We start from the raw sequence: 25,642 nt of genomic DNA, 5'->3' as shown, positions 1-25,642 counted from the left end.
CTTTACAATTCCTTCTTCGACTGCTCCACTCTTCAAGAGGGCAAAAATTGTAAATATCATGTAATTTATTATATTTGCCATAAAAATTCGTATGCATGTACTACATAGTTTATCCCTAAAAACTGCCAAAAGGCAAATAAGATATTAGTAATTAATTTTGTATTTGTCTCTAAATAAATATACTACTACTATTTAGTAATTATCCATAAATTTTCCTTCTATCTCTAATCCATAACTTCGATTTGTTTTTCTAATATAAACTTCGTTAGGGCATTAGCAATGGGGCGCCTTATAGGACACCCTATGCACCGCCACATCATCATTTTATCCTCCTATCCTTCCACCTGCAGTGGAGCGCCCTATAAACCGCCCTAAAGGTCGCCCTATATGTTTCACTATTGTTTTGTTAATTAATTTAAATGTTTTCAAATATGTCAACGCAAAATAATTAAAAAACACCACGATTAATTAAAAACGGCAAATCCTACATTGATTAAAAAAAGTTACATGAGTTAGAAATGAAAAAAAAATTGACTACTCTACAAAAGTCTCAACTTGCGGCGCAGCTCATCGATCATCCCCTGGAGGTATTCGGCTTTGGTCGGGTCCTGACACTGCATGAGGGCGTTGTGCGTGTCCAACAACGTCCTCCGGTTGGCGGCCGCTGCCAACTCCGCGTAGGCAAGTGACGTCGGGGTTGGGGTTGGGGTCGGGAGCGATGGGGGGCGGCCGCGGCTTGTGAAGAGGATGTTGCCTTCACCTTCCCCTTGTTCTTCACAGCCTTGACGCCAACGAGACGCCGGGAGGAAACCGGTATGTCGGAACTCTCTTCCTCCTTATACATCGTCCGGTTGAGGTCCACCGGAAATGCGCCGCTTTCGCTGCTCGTGTAAGTACCGACTTCGGTGGTCCTCGTCCTCTTTGGCGCAGCCGATGGCAGAATCCCGCCTTGGAACTTCTGCTTGTCCTTCAAGAGCACCCAGATGTTGAAATGCTTGAAGTCGTCGTACAATGACTGGTATGACAACAACGCTCTATCGCGCACATCGCTCAAACTCTCGCCGCTTCCATGCTCCCTCAAGCACTTCTCGTACTCCGCCGAGAACAGGTTGACTTGCTTCTTCACCTGATCCCAGTGCTTGTGGAGCTGCTACCTATGGCGCTTGCACGCGCTCGGCGGCTTCGCCTCATTGTAGCGCTAGACGATGCGCTCCCAGTACGCAACCTGCTTTTGGTTGTTCGCAAACATCGGGTCCTCCAAATATCCACCAACACCTCACCAAGACGAGGGTTTCATCCGATTGGTAGTTCGTCCTCCCGGGGGCGTACTCTTCATTCGTTTCCGGAAGTGGCAACTTGTATGCCCGGTGCCGGTTCCGCTTCTTTCTGGCGGGGGAGGGGGCGGCGGAGGGGGCAGCGGCGGCGGCGGTGCGGAGGGCGGGTTGGAGACGGCTCAATATCGGACAGACCGTACGAATCCGTACTGAATTCGGGATCGTACTGCGTGTTGGAGTCGAAGGGCCGATATTCGTCAGGGTCTGTACCCGGCCAACGTGTACCACCCCCAAACATCGGACTATTCGGACTTGGGTATTCACCGGAATCCATTTTATAGTGTAATTTGAGAGTGGAAATGTGAATGGAAATGTTAAAAATGTGAATGTGGGGTAGGGGGTATTTATATAAAAATAATTTTTGAATTTAAAAAATATAAAAAAAAAGAAAAACAAAAACGTGTTGCATCATCCGCGTCGCCCACAGTGGGCGGACGATGTCTTATCGTCCGCGTATCGTCCGTGGACGATCTATAGGGCGCGGACGATGGCTCGCCCGAGGCATCGGGCGGCCTATCATCCGCCCCATTGCGGATGCTCTTATATGTAACCCTACTTATATTAAGTTGAAGCTAGCTAATAGTACTAATTAGACATTATATTAATTAGGATATCATAAACAAAAATGGTGTGCATAGCATATAAAGATAAATTTTTATCTAGTTTTGTAACTTTTGTTCAACATTTTTGTAAGCATGCCAGAAGCAAAGTCGAAACCTATGCACGGCGCACCCACCAAAATGAATTTTCTGTTCTAGGTGCTTTTATTCGACATGCGTCCCATAATTTTTAATTCCTAATAATCATGAATTATTAATTATTGCAATATATATTCTGTATTCATGAAAATGCTAAATCTTGGTCATATTTACGTGCGTGTGTTTGTATAATTGAATTAGCCCAAGTTATGATTAATTATATTAACAATTGTACTCTACAAATTATTCAAACATATTTAAAATAATAATCAATGCAACAAAAAAATATCTGAAGTGGTCCTTCCAATCTTCATTAATATTATAAAAAAACTCAATTTCTCAGTTTCCCAAAAAATATAATTTAGATACGAGGATCCTCATGATGAGAGCTCATCAACATGGTTTTAGAATAGAATTACAATATATGAATATATGGTGATAGTGGTTTTGTGGTCCAAATTCAATAATGATGATATGGTAACATAAAAAATTAAATTGGTATACGCTTTAATTGAAGTTTTCTTTTAACTAAAAGAAGTATACAAAAAGGGATTTAGTATAATATCTCTGAAGTTCATTTCTTCTTTCTAATTGAAATGTATAACTCCTCCCGTTCCATAGTAGTAGATGCATATCTTTTTTGGCACGCAGCTTAAGAAAAATTGAGATAAGTGAGTTAAGTGAAGGTAGAATAAAGTAGGAAATGAAAAAGGTAGAGAGATGAAGAAAGAATAAAGTAAGAGAGAGTAAAGTAAGTGAGAAGAAATATGTTGACTTTTACTAACAAGGGAAATGACTTCACTACTCTGGAACGTACCAAAATGGTAAAATGACTTCACTATTATGGAACGGAGGGAGTAATATTTTATGTATGTTGTATATATAATGCTACTTTGTACTTTTAAAAAATAAAAGGGATTTGATATAATTAAGTAACCAATTTTGGAATTGTTTCAATTTTGAAATTAAGGTATAACATTGAAATTTGAAAAGCTATTACTATTAGCAAGTGACAATGAAAGTGATTTAAAAAACACAAAAAATAGAATAAAAAATAAAAACGAAACCGGTGACGAACATATAAAAGTTTACCATAAAAAGGATAATTGTGGTAATAAAGAGCCCACGCGTCTAAACATGCAACTAATCTCAGCCGTAAAAATGGTAGGCCAACCAATAGGGAAATAGCCCAAATTAAATTAATCTGTTTGGAACCGGCCCAATTTTTTATTTAATAAATCATCTAAACTATTCAACAACCTTTATTATTATACTTTGTTATCTTTTTTTAGCTTAATCCAAATGGACAGTGACAAACTGACCTCTCAGTCTTAAGCTAATTTTTTTATATGAAAAATGACTTTAATCTTTTTTATGGATGATATGTGTTAATTCATTGTATGATCACCACCATCCAATTCAAGAAATATTACGAGAAATTCATATATATATCAAGGAAAAGACATATTTATAAATAATTGAATGTTTTTATGAATAGACCGATTTAGGTCGTTGTCAATCTTTAACTACAGCCCACCATGGTGATCGTAAACAAATTAATGGTCAGAGGGAAATAATACTATTGCAAATTTTGATTAGCTAAAATATTCATTTTTTTAATTAGAACTATTACGTAAGAGTGTCTCTTGATTTATAATATCCCTTTGGAGTTGTTCTATGGTCTGGGCCCCTTTCTTGAATTTGGAAAGTCTAAACTCAATTATTGGAAAAGGATTTGCTATTTCAAAATTGCAATGGCTCTTAATCATATTCCCCTGTCCTAGTCTAATCTACCAATTAGTTTCATTAGTTTATAGTAGTATTATAATTGTGTGTGATATTATAACTATCTGTATCGATTGACTAAAGAACGTTAAATATTAATAGTAGGAGTAGACTCTTAACTAGCTAAGAAGAAGGACGTAATGAATGTTTTATATCCTTTTGTAATCTCAATGAAATATATTAACTATGGTATTTATAGAAATTGATACGAATACATCTTTATATATTTATTATTAGATCTACTTTTTGTTGATTTATTCAATATGAAAGTTGAATCGGAACGTTTTTACTAGAAGAAAGGCTCAAAACAAAGATAAAAAATGATCTCTACATTGCAAACTCATACTACATGTCTCGACTCAAAATGAAATTCCAAAATATCAAACTTCATTTTACAATCGAATTCGATATTATAAGTGATGATAAATAAAGCTAGTAACTAAGAACGGCATATATTCATAATAAGAGGTGGGATGGTTAGTGCCTGAAGCTAAAGATCTCGAGTTAGAGTTTATTGTGCGGTCCGTAAATCTTTATTCATTTATCAATCCAAAATAAGAGAAGGGAGTTGAGGGAATTGGCGCGCACGTGTATCATAGTTAATGGGTAGAAAGGATCCAAATGTGATTATTAAAATATGGATATGAAAGACAATTATGGAGTTTGCATATAAATAAGCATCATTGATGAAACCATTATCACAAACCTCCACACTCCCCCTTTATATTTAAAACCATCATCATGCCTGTCCCCTCCCTCCATTAATCACCATTTCTTCTTCTCTCCTCTCAAACCTTGTTGAAAATATAAACTCCCATTTTCAACATTCTCCAAAAGAAACCTCCCCTTCATTGGTACTATTTCTTGATCACTAGTGAGAAAACACATACACACACTACAATATTCAATGGTTACTTTTGATTTTCTTAATCACACATATACAACATTATTCTTGATCACTCATAGAATTTCTTGATATTTAGTGAGAAAACACACACACACACACACAAAGTCCATGATGAAGCAAGAGCAAATAGTAATGGCAAGTCTTCCAAGAAGCAGCAGCTGCAAGAGCACAAGCAAGATCATCCCTGCCAATTACACCCGGTCCTCCGGTGGCGGCGGCGATGGCTTCTACCAAAAATCCCTCGTCCGCCGCCCTACTCACCAAACCCGCAGCGGCGTGTCCACCTTCCTCCGCTCCCTCATCTCCATCTTCACCATCCCATCCTTCCTCCCAGCCTGCCGCTGGCTCCACATGCCAACCCACCTCACCGTCCCACCCTCCCTCGGCCGCAAGGTCACGGGCACCCTCTTCGGATACCACCGCGGCCACGTCAGCTTCGCGGTCCAAGACGACCCCCGCTCGGAGCCAGTCCTCCTCATCGAGCTCGCCCTCTCCACCTCCACTCTGGTCAAGGAGATGTCGTCGGGGCTGGTGAGGATCGCGCTCGAGTGCGAGAAGGGGCGAGGGAGCTCGCAGCGCCTCTTCGCGGAGGCGGCGTGGACGATGTACTGCAACGGAAGAAAGTGCGGCTACGCGGCGGCAAGGGACTGGACGGACTCCGACCGCCACGTGCTGCGGACGGTGCAGAGTGTGTCGGTGGGAGCCGGAGTGATTCCGGTGGTGGACGAGGGGAGCGCGGCGGAGGGGGAGCTGCTCTATATGAGGGCCCGCTTCGAGAGGGTGGTCGGCAGCCGTGACTCCGAAGCTTTCTACATGTTGAATCCAGATGGAAATGGTGGCCCCGAGCTCAGTATTTTTTTGCTCAGAATTTGATTTTCTTTTTTATCCTTCAAATATATGGTTTGCTTGTTGGGGTTATGAAATAAATTGAGGTGTACTAGATGTATTATAAAAATAGAAAGAACATGTTGCGTTGCGCTTAGGGAGGTTGTACTTTGTTCTTTGTGATTTGTACTTGGATGTAGGGCTGGCAAATCGTGCGGATTGGGTCGTTATCGGGTCAACCTGATAATGACCCAACCCAATAAGGCCTAACCTGAACCCGACCTGCTAAGGAAACTGTAAATTCGAACACGAACCCGACCTGCTACCTTCAAATCCGAACACGACCCGCACCCGACACGAACCCGTTATCGACACGATATAATATGGGTTGACACGACACGATAACAACCCGAACCTGATATTACACGATTAAAACCTAATATTACACGATTAAACCTTAATTTTAACCTAATTTACATAATTAAAATTCGTTTTATACTATTTAAACCTAATTTATAAAAAATTAAAAAATTAAAGTAATATATATTTTTTTAAATAATAATAAAAATAATAATATTATTTCTTAATGGGTTACCCGTATCCGACCCGCATCCGACCCGAACCCAACCCGAAATTATCGGGTTCTTAATGGGTCAACCCGATAAGGACACGAATCCAATAAGACTTGACCTCAACCCAATAATTTCGTGCGGATTCGTGTCAGATTATCGTGTCGTGTCGAAAATTGCCAGCCCTACTTGGATGTGGCCAATGGATTTTTATTTAACCACTGCATATTTGATCTCACGCAATTATATTATACTACTGTTAGTAAAACTTGGAATTACTATTACTCAAGGTAATTAAAGTGAAGGTGGAATACATAGTGTTGATGATTATGTGGTGGGGGAAGCACTAGCAATATGTATGAGAGTCTCACTACACTAATTAGTGTTGATCAACTTTCCCCCAAAACACGGGGGAAACAAAATGATTATAAAACTTAAAATCATCCACATAAAAAAGTCTATTATTAGAACTAGGAATCCTAATTCATGACAAGCCAAGATAATACTATTTGATAAGATCCCCACCCATATATATATATATAATGTACTATCACTTAATTTGTAATCCTAATTATTACACTTAGTAATAGGCTTTTGTTGCACAATAAATTACACACTAGGAGGTGAATTCATTTCCACACAGCCACACACCACCAACAAGTACATACATGTTCGCATTTTAAATTTGATTATACTAATATAATATTAGGATATATGTGGCAACTACTTTTGACCAATCACAGTAAGTAAACCGCTACTAGTCTGTGATAAAATGCAAACTCATATATTGTACAAACTCCAAACTTTTCAACACAATATCAACACAATGTCAACACAGTGTAAAATATTAAGATTTTGATGTCAATACAATTTCAACACAACAACCGTTGACATTTTTTATTGCTAATTTTATTGCTATTATTTTAGCATCTATTGATATTTTCTAACGGCCCATATCATATTTTGGAGTTTGCATTTGATCACGTTCCAATGAGTACTTGACTAGAATCAGTTATTTATGTAAATATTGTGGTTCAAACATTCAAATACTTGATAAATTTCGCAAAACTAGCTCAAAACGTAGAAAATTTATTCTAGTAAATCTGATTGTTTCTTGAAAATTCAATCGAGTTCAAGTTGTAATATCATATGGATTTAAAGAAATAGATATATCCAAAATTTTCAATGAATTTTACAAAAGAGAAGCAATACAAGCCAAAGAATAACAAGTTGAAGCACGAAAAATAGAAAGAGCGGTTTTGTTTGTACACTTGAGTTTCGAAATATACAATCGCAATGGCAAAAGAAATGGCATACTATCTTTTTTCTTCCGCAAGTAAATGGTAGGAGTATATTTGAATAGCCAATTCTTACACATCAAAATTGAGTCACACATAGCTAATGAATAAAACAAGGTACCTACTGCAAACGAAGCTCAGCTTCTTCTTCCTTATTTATTTGCTTCAATGAATTCTCTGTACTCTTTCTTCATCTTCACACCCGATACAGTCCTGCAGATTCAATCAAAATCAAGATCAACAGAAACATAAACATAAACATAAACATATGTTTTGCTCAACTTCCTCAGAGTCGTTAAGGTGGTGGCCTCATCAACGACAAGGCGCTCATTTTCCATGTGCGAAGAAGCTATTTAGATAGATATGAGAAATGTGGTTGGTGCTATGTCCGAGGTGAATGCATTAGGTTATGTCCAGAAAGGAGTCGAAATATTGATGGTTACGGAAAAAAATGCCATCTTTGAGCCTTCAAATTTAACCAACCTGATCATTTCCTTGTTCTTGAAAAATTGTACACAAGGTGTGCCCATGATTCCTGCGGCCTCAGCTATCTCTGGATCTTCCTCAATGTCAATCTCGACCAAATGGACATGCTGGTTGAATTCATCTATGACCTGCCATATCAAGGTAATAGCATTTGTGATTTAATATGCAACGATTAAAAAAACTTTCATCATCACGATATACAATCATCTTCTTTATTATTGATTAAAACTAGTTGTTCTCTGTCTCCACCTATTTTATTTTATTTTAAATCTTTTTATGTATATTATGCATTTGGAATTAATTTTTCTATTAAACCAAATAGTACATCAAGAGAGTCTGAACCCAAAACATGTGCACTGTAGATTATAGACTAGAATGAGAAATATACCTTGCTAAGAATTGGTTTCAATGTTCTACAAGGACCACATGTCGGTGATGTGTAAAGCACGCATACGAGTCTCGGGCTTTCATGGTACAGCTTCCGTAGAGCATACTGGAAAGCGAAGGAAAAATCATAAAATTATATTATTGACTGAACAAGCAGACAAATAAATGAGCTTCTCTTGAATGGGAAAATTCTTACCTGACCCCTGTGCTTTGTTATTGTCATATCAAAACCTTCTTGAACATCTCTGTCAGTGAATTCTTTCTTAACCTCTTCGGTAACAGGCTGTACACAGCAGAAATATAAGATAGTTTTCACCAGCAGTAAAGACTAAAGTGTACCAACTAGACTAAACGTTACTAGCTGAGATCGTCTACAAGAACTCAAGTAGAGACACAAATTAACTCGAAAGACAACTTTTTCAATTGTTAGTTTTCGCTTAATCAATACTAATGAAAGTTGAAGTCTGATGTAGCAATGGTAGTAGCTTGCCTGGTGAAATTCAATCAGCAGATTTTCGCTTGTGAGATATCTTTCAACAGAGAGAGCGGCAATGCATCCCGATCCAGCCGCAGTTACTGCTTGCCTCCACTCATGATCCTATTTACAGATAACATATAAAATCGTAGTCAATGAGATTTTTACAAAGCCACAATGAGATTTTTACAAGGGCATACTTCAGAATCAAGAAATATACAATAACATGATGGATGAAACTGTACAAAATTTAAATTGCATACCATAAAGCATGACAACATATCCGTGAGAAATTAGAGATGAATGCAACTGTACAAATTTATAAGTGCATACTCATGCATTCAGCCTATGGAAGATTTCATCGGGACTCTGATTTGTATATTTCATAGAGATATACGTCTGATCAAAGATAAAAAATTCAAAATAACGTTGAAATCAGGATCATACAATACATTATAAAAGCACAAATAGAATGATTAATACTCTTAATAATACAAACTGTAGGTTTCTGAAACATTTCAAGACTTTGTGTTTATTTCAGCCATAGTAATAACTATGCTGCTGGTTAAGTTTTCTCCAATGGGACCAAAAAAATGTTCATGACGTCAACAGACAGAGGAGAATGGTGATTAAGGTTTTTGCAATAAAATCAGTTGATTTGCGGCTTGTTAATTATCTGAGGTACACAAGTCACACAACTGACAAACTTGTAAAGTCATAGAGTACAATCCAGAAAGACCAGGGTACTCAATCTAGAATAGCTTTATTTAGGGTTTCGTTGCAGAAAGCATATCTTTAGTCAAGTGCAATAAAGATATCAAGGTAATGCGTCAGAGAAGGACCTATGCAATACTATACCTGCACATCACCGGCGGCAAATAAACCCTCTACTGAAGTTTTAGCAGAACCTTCCTGGACCAAAACATAGCCAGTGGAGTCGAGATCAACCTGGCCTTCCAATAACTGGCTATTTGGTGAATGACCTATCCCATAAAACAAGCCCTTCACTTCCAAAACAGACTCCTCTCTAGTGTCAATCTTCCTGGCCAATATGCCTGACATCTGCCCTTTGTTGTTGCTCACAACATCCATTGCTTCTGTATTGAAGTGGACGGTGACATTTGGATTGTTAAGTACTCTGAAACATTCGCCATAATCAACCTGTTAAACAAACATTCAGGTAGTTGAAACTTAAAAAACATTGCTGATTAGTAATTGAATGGGCCCAAAAAAACAGTCAATAATATTCATCTATAGAAGCCATAAGTAGAATCACAGCATTCTTTTTTTCTCATAAATATGTCCTGATGGTAATATAGGCAGTTGTACCTACAAAAGCTATTTGCAGTTCTAAAATGCTATACTAATTTATACAGTGAGGTAAGTATAGCATATTCTCAAAACACTAAAGAGGTGCCTGGTAAGATGAAATGGAATAAGGGGCGAATGGAATGGAATGACAAACCTTAGGAGATTTTATGCTTGGTATGCACAAGGAATACGAAAGGAAAGGAATCATGATTCCTTGATTGATTACATTCCCTATGATTGGTAGACAAAAATAAACTTATTTTGAATTACCGAATAAGCAATTTTTCTCTTTTTTTCTAATATAATCCAGAGAAAATATAGAGAGTGTTCGCAGAGGTGTGAGTCAATTATAGAAGAGATGTCCTAAACTTTCAAAGGCTGTACTTGTCAAGTTATAAAATGTATGAGGGTCTTTTAGTCATAACATAAATTTAGAAGGATTAGGAATGGCTAATAGCATGGGCTGAAGAAGGAATTAGTATTCCAAATCTAGTACTAGGAATTGTGATTCATAAGAAAAAAAATACTAAACAAAGGTATCAAATGGAGGTAAGAACGACCATTCCATTCCCTCCTTAACACACTTGTTGAAGCAAAAAGTCCACAAAACTTCAAAAGATACATTGCAGAGGTACATATGTATTCAGTGCTTACCTATCTTGCATTGCTTTTGATGCCCTAAGATGGTCCTTACGAACAAGTAAGTGAACATGACGAGCATACTTAGTCAAGTACAGAGCTTCCTCAGTAGCTGTATCACCTCCACCAACCACAGCAAGGACCTGGCCTTTAAACAATGGGGATGCTCCATCACAAATAGCACACGCACTGATTCCTCTACACCAGAATTCTTCTTCTCGAGGTAATCCCAGTCTCCTTGCAGTAGCTCCAGTAGCATAGATAATACTGTGGCAATTTACCTTGAAAGACAAGAAGGGATTCTATAATAGGCTCAAGGTTCTTTGAAAAATTGAGCTGGAGATACACCCAATCAAAGAATGTAGTAAATGCTGAACTTAATTCATATATGAAATGCAGAGAGACAGATGAGAAAAGATATGAATCAATATATCCTAGATCATTGTGTCTAGATACGTTAGACATCGAAAGCCTTAGCACACATGCAAAAAATGCGGAATTAATGATATAGAAATGCCCGTATGATGTGAATCACTAACTAAAGATGGTAAAAAATGTAACATTTTTCATTATGATTTGACCTACATTTTACTGCAACAATAACACCGGACACTTCATGCAATTATTCTAAGTAAACTACATTAGGCCATGTAAAACAAATATTGAAAGCTTAGTTTTCAAAATTGGAGGTTTGGATTTTAAAGAAGATGATGAATGATCAACAACACAAGAATGCTCCACCAGATATCAATCTTAAAGAAATGAAAACCACCAAAACAAGCATCACCTTGCGTTCACTACTTTTCACAGTAAAGGGCCTGTTTTTCAAATCAATGAATTCCACATCTTCTTGATGTAATTCTGCTCCCCAGCGCTCAGCTTGTTTCCGCATCCTGGTCAAATAAACACAGTCAACATCTGGACTATTTTCTGTCAGAAAAAGGATCATTAAGAACCTCTTCATGGCATGATCAGGCCAGTAGCAGTTCTTGATTTCAGTTACCTATCCATCAAGTCTGGACCCGTTATTCCCTCTGGAAAGCCGGGGAAGTTTTCCACGTCAGTTGTGGTCATCAATTGTCCTCCCGGAACACCACCTACCTGAAATCCCTCAAACACAACTGGCTTCAGGTTGGCTCTAGCCGCATATATCGCTGCCGTGTATCCTGCTGGACCTGATCCTATTATTACCACATTCTCAATTCCCCCAGCTGCAAAAGAGAGATATTGGTTGCATTAAGAGTCATGTAAAAAAACTGATAGGCATTTCTGTTTTAGGAAAAGTGGAACAGAACCCCGCTCAAATTTAAGATAGACGAATCTAAGCACAATAACCTCAATCTCTCTCTCTCTCTCTCTGAACATAGAAGAGTCACGTGAACATGGACATCAAACATAATGAGTAGCATGCCCTAACTTGAAGGATTTCTACAGTCTATAGTCACTCATGATAATACACATGATTGCCATCAATGAAACTCAACAATGCTTACATAATATGGAATCTCACAATCAAGGTCTTCAGAACTCTAACACCACACGCAATCATAAATATAAGCTCATAAACGCAAATTAAGGATGCAAAATAATCACTAAGTAACTCAGTCAAAAACAGTCAAAATCGCACAAATCCAATCTCTCCAACAAAAATAAACGCACCCGAAGAAGTCGGCTGCTCCTCCCCCGAACTCGCCGCCGCGACGGCAAGGCGGAACGGAGAGTTTCCAATCCGGAGTTGACTCGGACGGCCCGAGAATACGGCGGCTCGGCAGCGGTTCCCAGCCTTGAGGAAGATTAAATTGCTCCGAGAAGGAAAGAAGGCGCTGGAGAGAGTTGAAGGAGAGGTGGCCATTGCAGAGAGATACGAAGAAGTGGTAACTGGCCGAGCTCGGAATCGGAATCGGAATCCGAATTGAGGTCCGGCACCGGAAACGATGCCGTTTGTTATCTTGGGGTGGAGGCAGGGACTCACTGCCATTGGTTACGAATATACGATATCTCCTAAACAAATACAAATACACCCATTTTCACACTCACCACTCACTCCATTTCAAATCTTTAATCTTTTCCGTCCAAAAACATTATTCTTTTTTTATCACAAAAATTACTCCTTGTTTTTCATTTATGATAATTCTCTATAATAATATTTGTCCTATTTCTCTCATTACTATTGATATTTGATAGTGAACATATGATCTAGCTTTTCTGGATTCGATATAATTTTTGGAATTACATAATTCAGCTCAATAAAATTGAATAAAATTATTTTTATAAGAGAATTATACAGTCAATTCAAGGGGTGTGATCAATTGTTAACTCGTTAACTCATCAATGCATTGTATTAAAAATGTCAACGCGATGACATTAAAATGTCAACACATAATTTTGTTGAACATCAATATAATGTGTTGACATTTTTAATACATTATATAAATGAGTTAGCAACTTAAATAGTTATCACTATAACGCCGTCAATTCAAATTAACACGGTCTACTTATTAGAGGTGGTGTCCTTTGCTCCATCTCATGTTGTGAACAGAAGAGACAAGGCAACGATCATCTTAATTAAATTCCTATAATGTAATTAAAATAATTAATATTTGTATATAACTTTTAAATTTCTGCGCATTTAATGTCCGCGTATGGAAACGGTATTTGTCATTTTATTATGATTATGCACGTCGAATATTCGTCTAGTGTTTTCACCGGTGGTGTGGTACGTAATGACCATTATTGTCCATATATATAATTACTATAAGTGCTTTAATTTTTATTTATTACAAGTTTATTATGCAAATTTATTCTTTTAAACTAAATCGATAATTGGTTTGTCAAATTTGTGATAGCTTCACACAAGCTACATTTCTCAATATGCTCTACATTTGCTTATTATGCTTTTTATAAAACTAAATCTTCATTCGGGCGTTGCAAAAAATATTATGTGTACTAATATACTCCATTAGTTTTTATTTCTCAATTGATTTTTTTTTTCTCTTTTCTAAAAAAAAGAGGATATAAATTTTAATTTTTTATATGGTTAAACGAATTTCTAATACGTATATTAGCTCGAAAGAGTAAAAACTGAATTGCAATTCGTTGTTAAAATTTGGAATTCAAGAATTTTTAAGGTGATATCAAACACTGTACTAAATATTATCTTCTGTTGGTTCATTTATATCGTGAAAATTTTGTAGTTGTATATATAAATCAAAACTAGGTTGGTGAAATTTGTGATGGCTTCACAAATGATAGATACCTTTAATGTCTAATGAAATATTGAAATCTATTGTTATGTTTTTCGATTTGCATGCTCTAATTATTTAGCAACTAAGAAATACTATGTCAATTTTATAATGCACATTTTACTAGACATCATATATATACAAAAAATTATATATTATTAATACAGTTCCGTGATTAGACATAGTTGATGGATATTAATTAACTTAAATTAATTTACACTTAATCATGATACAGTTGATAAACAAAATAGTGATAGACCCATCACCCATCCAATTACCAAACTGTCGGAAGATTAGAGTAGTTCAAACAATAATTACAATGGATATTTAATTTGACTATGCTCAATGTTAGTCTCATATCAAATAAAGTAATTGTACTTTTCCGATAGTGAGAGTATACATCATCTAAAGGTTATATATATGAATCTATTATCCTAAACAAACAAAGTAACAATATTGTTTTGGAAGCAGAAGTGCAATGTATCTCCATGCAGAAAATTTAAACATGCACAATGAATAAATAAACAAAAATCCAAGACTTTGATGACGTATATAGTACTGTAGTTGTTTCAACTCAATTGTCTCAAACTGACTTGATCTGAATCTTTATGAATGATAAATATATTGAGATGTTGATGGATTAATCTTTAATTTTGTGTTGATGGGCTTTGGTGGTGGTAAGACATTAGTGACAGATGATGGGACGATGAAATAATGAGTCGAGGTGGAACTTGAAAATTGATAGTGTGGGATCGAGTGAAAAAGTGTAGAATGAAAGATTAAAGAAAAATAATGATTGTGCCACATGAAATTAAAAGAATACAAAAAAATCCCTAAAACTTAATATTTTAAATTAAAAGTTGACCCGTCGGGCCGACCCACAACCCGTTCGGGCCAACCCATCGAACCCGCCAACCCATTCGGGTTAACCCGTTTTGTATTCGGGTTAAAAAATTACGGCCCTAACCTGCTAATTTTATCACGCTATTCCGGCCGATCCACAGGTTTCAGGTTGGATTGACATCCCTAAATATTAGTCAATTTTATTTTTATAGCTGTGATAATCATACTAGCAATATGGATAAACGAATAATTTTATGCTGAACTTTTATTATAACTATTGCTGAACTTTTATTATAACTATTGATATTTATTTTATTTGAAGTAAAAAAGAAAAGAGTCATTTAATGATGTAAAAAAGAAAGTCATAAAGAAAGTCATTTAACATAGTAGTACTATGGTTTTACCCAAGTGTGATCTATCAAAGTTAATATTGGGTTTTAGAAAAATAATAGCATCAATATCATCACCGATTAAAGTGATATTCACGCACTTAGGGGTATCGAATGAGTTTTCAAGTATTACTCGATCTGTCTCGATACTCGTCAAGTTGGATACCCGATACCCGAAATTATCGGGTGTAGATGCGGGATCGGATAGTACTATAGTTGTCGAAATACTATTAGGTATTGCGTGTACCTAAGAGCATCTCCAGTGGGCGGACATCCCACTAGGACATCCACTAGGACATCCCAAAAACACCTTCTGCCACGTCACTAGGACTTCCCATCCCACTGCCACATCACTAGGACATCCCCTCCTATGTCCGCCCTTCCCAGTAGGACATCCCGCAATAAAAAAATCACAATAATTTAATTACGTAAAAACGGAAATATAATTTTGACACGGAATACGGGAAATCAAAATACGGGCAAAAATACATATTCATAAAACATAAAAAACACATAGTTAGAAAAAAGCAAAATACATAGTCATTCAAAAAAAAGAAAAATACATAATCCAACATCCCCGGCTCACTCCGCGCTGTCCTCGTCGCCCGTGCCGCCCCCGTCGCCCGTGCCGTCACCGTCGCCCGTGCCGCCCCCATCGTCCCCTCCGCTAATCTCGGCGCCATCATCTCCAATGGGGGGCATCCCCAAATCGCGCCGACATCCATCGATGACATCCTTCAGCATCCTCTTGTACAACGGATCGGTCGTGCTATGCCACCTATGCATGGTTCGGACCAAGCTTGTCGTTAACTGCGCGCGGGCGAGGCGGTCGATATCTTCTTGGGGAGCAGGGGCCTCCGATTCGACCTCGAACGACCCGCTACCGCCGCTGGTTCCCCTAGCCCTCCGCTGCGCAGCCTTTTGCCCAACCGGGCGACGACGACGGCGAAAGTCTGATTGCGGTAGCGGGGACACTTCGTCGGCTTCCGGGAGCTCGTGCGAACCAGCACTGCTGCTGTATTCACCGGAAGCGTTGATCTTCGTCCGCTTCGCCCAGCCCGATTCGACTCCCCCTCAAAACTTTGGGGAATCCTTCACCACGAGAAAGGCCTCCCACTGGTCGAATTGTTTGAATTTCAAGGCTTTGTCAGGGTACTGAGCAAAGGCACGGTTCCGGACATCCTCCTCGGGCATACCGCTGCTTGCCTGGCGGAGGTTGTTTTGGTAGAGGCCAGCAAATCGACTAAGCTTAGGCCTCAACCGCTCCCACTGTTTCCGGCACTGTTCGGGAAGGCGACGCTTCGCCCCAGCCGGTTTGTGTGTGTGGTAGGCTTCAGCGATCCGATGCCACAGTCTGCCAATATGCTGGTTGGCACCGACATAGGGATCCTCGACAATTGCAATCCAAGCCTTCGCAAGCGCGACGTTTTCCCACTGGCTCCAGATCGCCCTCTTTCCCGTCTCCTCATCCTCCTCCTCTGCCACCGTTCGTGAGGAAGACCCTGGGGCTTTTCCCTTGCCCTTGCCACGTCCCTTCCCCCTGCCCCCGCTCATATCATCGGGAGTCTGCCTGCCTGGAGATATCCCCAACTCCTCAAAAGAGAAAGTGTCTATGCCGGTGAACTGAGTATCCGGAACATAAGTGGAAGGGGTATCAGTAGACTGCATATCCACAACCGGTCGATAGACATCGTCCGCTAGTGGTTAAGGACCCCTGCCACCCCCTCCCACATGCATCATCCCCGGCATCATCCCCGGCATCATCCCCGCCATCATCCCCGGAATCATCCCCGGCATCATCATATTTGGGGTCATGCCCCCCATCCCCATCCCCGGCATCATCATATTTGGGGTCATGCCCCCCATCCCGGCTGCCCTGGGCATCATACCACCCATACCACCCATCTGTCCCATCCAATTATACATATAAGGGGACATCATCCCACCCATGGCCCCCATCTGTCCCATTCCCGGTACCGTTGTCGCATTTCCGCTTACGTTTCCCTCCAGGTCGATGGGAAACGCCGGAGTCTGCGACTCGCTCGTGACCGGGGAGTTCCTATCGTTCTCCATTAAAAGTAGAAATGAAATTTGTAGTAAAAGAAGAGATAAACTTGTTAACAACAAGTGGTGCAAATGAAATGAAGTTCAACGAGCCGTATATATAGGGTTTAAAAAAAATAAAAAAAATTCGGACGTCCGAGCGGGACGTCCGACCCTTGCCACAGTGGCGGACGTCCGCCCGCCCGTCGCAGGGACGTCCGAGGACACCCGACGTCCTCACGGGACGTCCGTATCCGACCCTAAACGCCACAGTGGCGGACGTCCGGGTCGCCCGTCGCGACGTCCGACCGGATGTCCGACCGGACGTCCGCCATTGGAGATGCTCTAATCTAGTACTCCCCCCGTTCCATGTTAATAGAGTCATTTTTCTATTTTGGGAAGTTCCAAGTTAATTGAGTCATTTCTATTTTTAGCAAAAAGTAATTCTTCTTTTTACTTTATTCTCTCTTCATCCCTCTTACTTTACTCTCTCTTACTTTTTTCACCATCCATTTAACACACTATTCTTAAACTCCGTGCCGAAAAGAAATGTCTCTATTAACAAGGAACGGAGGGAGTATCAGGTATATCGACTAATAGCGAATTACTCGATTAATTAGAAATTTACCCACATAACATAAATCTTTGACATTTTAGATTTCAATTTTCAAATTTTCCTTATATCATGTTTTACAGTCGAACTATAATTTTGTAATTTATGTTCTCACTCGCATTCTGATTTTGAATTCCCACATTTGGTCTCTAGTCATTCGCTATATCTTGCGGTAGTCCTCACCTAGCTTGGTGCTAGACAGCTAATTGATGAAACTTCACGGTGAGACAATCATCTCACTATCAATCTCACTATCATGTTTCTACTTTTAAATTTTCATGATGAATTAGGCGACTCAAAAGAAGATAGTACTCTATTAAGCATGCAACGGATTGGAATTCAAAAGTTCATGTTTATTAATAGTGAATATATATATAGATGTATTCATTTCCTTTTCCTATATTTTCTCATATTTCCTTCTTAATATCAGCCATTAGATTAGAGAAATGGACGGTTAAGATCAACATTGGGTAATTAATCTTGTGTTGCATTATTGGTCCTATTTTGTGCATTATGAGGGTACAATAGTAATCTAATAATGGCTAGAACATTAATAATGAATTGTAAACCGCTACGAATAATGCACCACATGGTAACGCGTAATGCATATAATTGACTATATAATGCGCACAATTTGTGAACTGCAATGCATACGAACAAGATGTGCTGTGTTATGATGTTTGACACACGTTTCTTGTTTCCCTTAAGGGTTTAATAAACTTAGGGGCTAGGGTATAGTACATACACATTAATAACAAATTATAAAACGATACGAATAATTCACCAAATTGTCACGAGTAATGGATGTTAATAACTATATAATGCACAATATGTTAACTGCAATGCATACGAATAAGATGTACCATGTTATGATGTTTGACACACGTTTCTTGTTTCCCCTAAGGGTTTAATAAGCTTAGGGGCTAGGGTATAGTACGCAGACACGTATGTAATCTTCACATGGTAACGAGTAATGGATATAATTGACTATATAATGCACAATTTGTGAACTGCAATGCATACGAACAAGATGTGTTGTGTTATGAAGTTTGACACACGTTTCTTGTTTCCCCTAAGGGTTTAATAAGCTTAGGGGCTAGGGTATAGTATGTACGCATTAATAACAAATTATAAAACGATACGAATAATTCACCAAATTGTCACGAGTAATGGATGTTATTAACTATATAATGCACAATATGTTAACTGCAATGCATACGAATAAGATGTACCATGTTATGATGTTTGACACACGTTTCTTGTTTCCCCTAAGGGTTTAATAAGCTTAGGGGCTAGGGTATAGTGCGTAGACATTACTAAATGCACGTATGTAATCTTCACTGTGTTGATTAACCCATATACACAATACCTCTAATAATGCATAATATACTTAGATAATGACAATTAACAGCTACATAATGCACTACCTAAACCAAATAATGCACATACGTATATTCCAATAACAACAATTTGTTAGAAATGTCTACGTACTATACCCTAGCCCCTAAGCTTATTAAACCCTTAGGGGAAACAAGAAACGTGTGTCAAACATCATAACATGGTACATCTTATTCGTATGCATTGCAGTTCACATATTGTGCATTATATAGTTAATAACATCCATTACTCGTGACAATTTGGTGAATTATTCGTATCGTTTTATAATTTGTTATTAATGCGTACGTACTATACCCTATCCCCTAAGCTTATTAAACCCTTAGGGGAAACAAGAAACGTGTGTCAAACATCATAACACAGCACATCTTGTTCGTATGCATTGCAGTTCACAAATTGTGCATTATATAGTCAATTATATCCATTACTCGTTACCATGTGGTGCAGTATTCGTGGCGGTTTACAATTCATTATTAATATGTACGTACTAAACCCTAGCCCCTAAACTTATTCAACCCTTAGGAGAAATAAGGACCGTGTGCCAAACAACGAAACATTGTAGTTCACATATTGTGCATTATATAGTCAATTATATGCATTACTCGTTACCATGTGGTGCATTATTCGCAGATAACAAAATGTGGCAGTTCCTTTTCCGTCAAATGTCAATAATAACCCTGTAATGCATACAACCCCCTTCTATAATGCAACACGGAACCAGATTTATAGAATCAATCTGATCCGTTGATGCCTTAGATCTAACGCGTAATATTAAGAAGGAAAAAGTATCTAAGAGGTGAAAAGGAGAATAACGCACCCCTATATATATATATAAAGTAATGATATAGGGAAAATGTCCATTAACAACATAACTAGAGAACAAATCACAACTACAAGATCAAGAAAATCAACTACAAGATCAAGAAAATCAAGGGCTAGTATTAATACATGTAATTTTTGAATTTAAATGAGAAATTAGTTCCTTCTATCAAGAAAATCAACTACAAGATCAAGAAAATCAAGGGCTAGTATTAATACATGTAATTTTTTAATTTAAATGAGAAATTAGTTCCTTCTATCAAAAATTTACTTCACGATAACAAGGCGGGGGTATAATGGTCATTGCACAGAAAGTTAACCTCGCGGACGAGATCTCCCGCTCCCTGGGGCTGCAGCCGCACGTGGCGAACTTCGTGAACATCTTGGTGGACATGAAGCGAGTGGATCTGATCAAGGAGATCGCGGCGGAGTTCGAGCTGATCGCGAACCGGCTGTCAGAGACGGAGGTGGCGACGGTGGCGTCGGTGGTGGAGGTGGACCCACAGCATCTGGCGGAGATCGCGAAGCGCATGTAGAAGCTGACCGGGGCGAAGAATGTGAAGCTAAAGATGGTGATCGACAAGTCGTTGCTCGCCGGAATCACCATCCGGTATGGGAATTCGACTCGAAATTGATCGATTTGAGCGTGAAGAAGCAACTGGAGGAGATCGCCGCGCAGCTTGATCTCGGCGACATTCAGTTAGTCGGATGATTGACTTTTTTGTGTGTAATTAATCTCCAACACTATAGTTTTGTATGGATTTATGAATTTTTGGGGGGAAATATATATATACTCCTATTTGAAGGTTCAATGAATGTAATTTCTCAATTAATTGACAATAAATGATAATACTCCAATTCTGTCATCGGCAATATGCGTCTCACTTTATTTGAAATGGTGGGGCGTTGAGGTGTTCTAGGGTTATAGTAATGTTTCTTTGATTTTTTGTTATAGTGATATATTTTATTAACATCAGTGAAGTAAAAACATGGTTATAGTGATGTGTTCCACGGTTAGAGTGATGTTTCTTTGATTTTTTGTTATAGTGATCTATTTTGTTAACATCAGTGAAGTAAAAACATGGTTATAGCGATGTGCTCCACGGTTAGAGTGATGTTTCTTTGATTTTTTTGCTATAGTGATCTATTTTGTTAATATCAGTGAAGTAAAAACATGGTTATAGTGATGTGCTCCAGTGTTAGAGTGATGTTTCTTTGAGTTTTTGCTATAGTGATGTATTTTGTTAACATCAATGAAGTAAAAACATGGTTATAGTGATGCGTTCCAGGGTTAGAGTGATGTTTCTTTGAGTTTTTGCTATAGTGATGTATTTTGTTAACACCAGTGAGGTAAAAACATGGTTATAGTGATGCGTCCAGGGTTATAGTGATCTATTTTTTTAAAATCAGTGAAGTAAAAATATGCTCAGAGTGTATCCTTGTTTTCATTTCAGTGAAGTATAATGAACGTACAGTGATGTATATAGTATATAGTGAAGTAAATATGATGTTTCATATTTCAGTGAAGAAAATTGTTTATAGTGCACTGTTTTATTATTTCAATGAAGTAAAAACATGTAGAATACACAATTATTGAGATTTAGAATTCAAAATCAAAGCTCATAAACTCAAGATTTGAAGAGAAAAATTTGAAGAGAATTCAAAATCAAAGCTCATTCCATTCCTCAACCAAAATCGTCTGCGCCTGATCTCACAAAATCTTCACCTCCGCCTCTATCTGCCTATCCATATCCCCATGCCCAGGCATCTTTCTCTATAGAAAAACAGAAATTCAGCTACTTGAATGCTCCGCACCTCTGATCTGGAATTTGAATCGTAGATTCAAATCCGAATTACAGAAAGTAAAACTGCAACTTATTCTCTGAAATCTGCAAGCCACAACCTCTTTGCAGGTCAATTCGTTCAAAGGTATATCCCATACTCAACACCAACTCACTTTCTTCAATTACTGCATCTCATGAGTTCGGTAATTACAGATCCATTTGGGGAAACCAAAAATAAAGAAGTAAAAAATTTAACAACTTATCTCGCGGGGTGAATTCGGGGCTGCCGGAGGTGCGTGTGAGGCGATGAATTGGAGCTGCTCGGTCTGGAATTCGCTTGAACAGCGACAACACGTCGGCATCGATCCTGCTTTGGCAAATTTGGGGATCTGTGTTTCGACTTGGTTGGAGAGGGATCGACGAGAGCTATGGGGGGAGGAGCTCTGTTAAATTCTGTTTCATTTTGAGACGGAGAGAGTGTGTGTCTGTGTGTGAGGGTGAATGGTGTGTATATATGAAAATATGATAACAAAGTTGATTTCCTAAAATACCCCTATGCAGTTTTTATTAACTAAAAATGTTTACTTATTTTGGTCATTGGATTAAGATAATGTGTGGCTGAGATTTGTTCTCTAGTTATACACTTAATATTAGTTGTACTTTGATCATCTCCCTATATATATATATATATATATATGATTTTGATCCATATAAAACTGGATCTAAATACAGAAACTCATAACAAAATCATGAGGACATTTTTAGGACTGTTAGTTTATTTATATATTGTTTTAATAAAGAATGACTTAAAATGATGACATCAAAACTAGATTTTGTAAATAACCTAAAACTAATTTGAAATTTGGTTTTTTTCTTGGTTGATTATAATTTGTACATAAGAATAAACTTGTCTAATAATATACCAAAAATTCAAAGAGTGATGCTAAATGGCCATAATGTGGCCGGCCATAAAAAGTTAATTTAGTCCATTTACATGTATAAAAAAATTAGAATTACCGATATAAACTTATATGTGTGTGAATGGACTTGTGAGTTGATACTTATCTTTGAATTCCATTACGTAAAACACATTAATATCACGAATTACTGTATACGTTGAGCAACAATCAAGAAATGACAGTAATAATAAGTTGAGCAAAAACTACGAAAGAACAACACTAACATGTTGAGCAACATATAATGAAGATGATATAAAAGTAAAATCAAATAGTATTAAACCAAAAATTTGAAAAAAAATTAATTTTTTTTGTTATTTACTTAATTTATGGCTGGCCATAATGTGGCCGCATAGCATTATTCAAATTCAAAATACAGGTTGGGTGTGAGTACCCCGCATGTTCGATCGTGTTGGGAAAATCAACAAAAATCGGGTGCGGGTTTCCACACCACCACTGCAGATACACATCATTTTGCCTTGATTTTCCAATTTATGTGTGAATTATACATGCATGGTCAGAAAATAAGGTGCAACATTTTGAATTTTCAGGTTTTCATTTGTCTCATATAATTAATGTATTTATATACATAAAAAAAGAGGGAGAAAATTGATGTCAAGAATGCTCAGCTGCCCAACTAAATTAAGAACTTTCTAATACGTTCACATTTTTCTATTATTCCGTAGACAAAAATAAATAATAATAAAAACGCGGTTAACCATGCTACGATGAATATTGGCCAAGTTAATTACTCGGTAAATATTGGCTTATTCCTTTTTTTTATTTATGTGATAAATCAATGATGTATCTGATAATTTGAATTAGGTCATCCGCAACGCTATCTCTTATCCGTCTCATCTCTTCACTATTCATGGCCCCCACTATATTTTTCATCTCATTTCTTAACTAAGAGACAACACATGCAACCCTCCATCTCTTAACCATCTCTTAATCATCTCATCCCTTAACTATTCATTCAATTTCATTTTTTATTTTTATTTCCAACAAGTTCAATTAATAAAAACACACTTCATTAAATAAAATAAAATTACAACTTAAAATTTAAAAAAATAAGAAAAAACACATAATTAAAATCCTAAAAAAAAATTACATAATTTAAAATACAATTTTATAGAAATTATAAAAACTACTCCGTCGGCGAATCATCCCCCGAAGGCTGTGGCGGTGCACTCAAGCTACCTGGAGGCGGAATACCAATTTGTCTTGACATATACTCAATTCCGGCAAGATGGGCTTGATATTGGGGAGGCGTCATGCGGGAAGTGTCAGCCATCGTGGCGGTCAAGTACATGGACAATAGGGTGTTCGAGCCCGAGACCAAGCCCGCCTGGCTTGATTCGCCTCGGCCCCTCCTCCCTCTAGCTGCCTTCGCCGCCTTGGTCCCTTGCGGCCAACGATGCCCACGAGAGGAGCCCCCTACATCGGTGGTCGTGCCCTCAACCTCTTGTGAGGCGTTGCCTGACCCGCCCTCACTAGACGAGTATTGGCCACCCGCCGTGTGCTTCGTGCGTTTCGAGATCGAGCTCGTGCTGAATTGGACACCGTCGGTCCACCTTTCAACGTCTTTGACGGCTTCCCAAACATCGACATGTTTGAATTCTTTGTCGTTGTCGTCAAAAAAGACTCGCATAGCCGCTCTCATAATGTCGCTCCACTGGCTCCGCTTTGGTATTGAGCCGCTTCATTCTTGTAGATGCCGTAAATTTTTTTGACATCTTTGTCGACTCGGTCAAAATGAATGCGGAGCATCTTCATGGTGTGGCGGCGGGACCAAGACGACTTGTTCTCGTTGTAGGCGTCGGTGACCTTTTCCCAAAAACACTTGCGGGTTTGTTGATTCCCGACGATGGGATCGTATGAGATGCTGACCCAAGCGTTGAACAAAGTCATCGTGTCCTTGCGGCTGTATGGATGACGACCTATATCCTCCTCCTCCTCGGCCGCCTCCTCCTCTTCCTCCACGACGTCGAATGCGCGACCCCGGGAGCTTCCACCGCCTCGTCCTCCTTCCGGATTGGGTTCATCCGGAAAATCCTCTCTAATTTGGGATAATCCCTGCGATTGCCCATACCTCGGGGCGGAGGGACGAGAATATGCATCCACATCAAAATAGGGTGGTTGGTACGCCGTCAGCGTCGACGACCGGAACCGGTAGCACCCAAGACATTGTACATGCCCCTCAGTCGCCAAACGTGTTCAAGTCATATCCGCCGGAGCTGCCCTCGTTTCTGTCGCCGGACATTTTGAGATGAAAATTGGAGAGGAAAGAGAGATTATTTGAAAAGAATGGATGAGTGTTTGTGAGTATAATGAGGATGAAAGAAGAGTATTTATAGAGCAAAAGAAAAAAAATACCGTTGAAAACGGTAAAAAAAACGGTAACATTACCGTTTAAATTATTTATTTATTTATTTATTTATTTTAATTAAAATCGAATTTTTTTAAAAAAATTATTTATTGCGTCAGCGTGACGACGCCCGCTCGCGGGCAGGCGAGTGGGCGTCACGCCTAGCGCCAGAGCGCTCCACGTGGCGCTGGCGCGTGGCGAGCTGTCGCGCCAGCCGTCCCTCCGGGACGAGACACCCGCCGAGACGAGACCGAACAACGCCGTCTCGCTGCCGTCTCGTCTCTTCGAGACGAGATAGAAACAGCACGAGACGCGTTGGGGATGCTCGTGATTCATATGGACGTATGGTATTACACCATATATGGGATTGGGTAACGTAAATTGAATTTAAAGCTGAATAAAGAGTCGTCCAACACGTAATTGACGTGGTTCGAAGATTCATCATTTTCCACTTACCAAATTCTACAAATTTCGAT

General features: G+C 38.6%; 2 protein-coding genes and 1 pseudogene across 2 annotated transcripts; 2 read left to right on the top strand and 1 right to left on the bottom strand.

Annotated features, from left to right (window-relative positions):
• Window positions 1-4,534: 4,534 nt before the first annotated feature.
• LOC121793901 (protein MIZU-KUSSEI 1-like) lies at window positions 4,535-5,706 on the top strand. The gene has a single exon (XM_042191923.1). The coding sequence runs from the start codon at window positions 4,833-4,835 to the stop codon at window positions 5,595-5,597; it is 765 nt and encodes a 254-aa protein (XP_042047857.1). The 5' UTR covers window positions 4,535-4,832; the 3' UTR covers window positions 5,598-5,706.
• Window positions 5,707-7,363: 1,657 nt separating this feature from the next.
• On the bottom strand, window positions 7,364-12,748 carry LOC121795167 (thioredoxin reductase NTRC-like). The gene is made up of 10 exons (XM_042193619.1): window positions 12,374-12,748; window positions 11,718-11,925; window positions 11,502-11,607; window positions 10,730-10,995; window positions 9,623-9,902; window positions 8,780-8,887; window positions 8,486-8,572; window positions 8,291-8,395; window positions 7,900-8,030; window positions 7,364-7,629 (listed from the first exon to the last, which is right to left on the bottom strand). The coding sequence occupies exons 1-10, from the start codon at window positions 12,690-12,692 to the stop codon at window positions 7,569-7,571; spliced, it is 1,671 nt and encodes a 556-aa protein (XP_042049553.1). The 5' UTR covers window positions 12,693-12,748; the 3' UTR covers window positions 7,364-7,568.
• A 7,606-nt stretch (window positions 12,749-20,354) lies between these two features.
• Window positions 20,355-20,813, top strand: LOC121795881 (annotated as a pseudogene).
• Window positions 20,814-25,642: the final 4,829 nt, after the last annotated feature.

This window comes from Salvia splendens, chromosome 3 (assembly GCF_004379255.2).
Source record: "Salvia splendens isolate huo1 chromosome 3, SspV2, whole genome shotgun sequence".
NCBI lineage: Eukaryota > Viridiplantae > Streptophyta > Magnoliopsida > Lamiales > Lamiaceae > Salvia > Salvia splendens.
This window is presented reverse-complemented; position numbering and strand designations above follow the sequence as displayed.

Coding starts and splice junctions, on each gene's coding strand:
- LOC121793901 (XM_042191923.1), top strand. CDS start 4,833: ATGATGAAGCAAGAGCAAATAGTAATGGCAAGTCTTCCAAGAAGCAGC.
- LOC121795167 (XM_042193619.1), bottom strand. CDS start 12,692: ATGGCAGTGAGTCCCTGCCTCCACCCCAAGATAACAAACGGCATCGTT. Junction 9,903..10,729: donor TCAAAAGCAATGCAAGATAG/GTAAGCACTGAA, acceptor CGAATGTTTCAG/AGTACTTAACAATCCAAATG. Junction 8,031..8,290: donor TGAAACCAATTCTTAGCAAG/GTATATTTCTCA, acceptor TTGATATGGCAG/GTCATAGATGAATTCAACCA.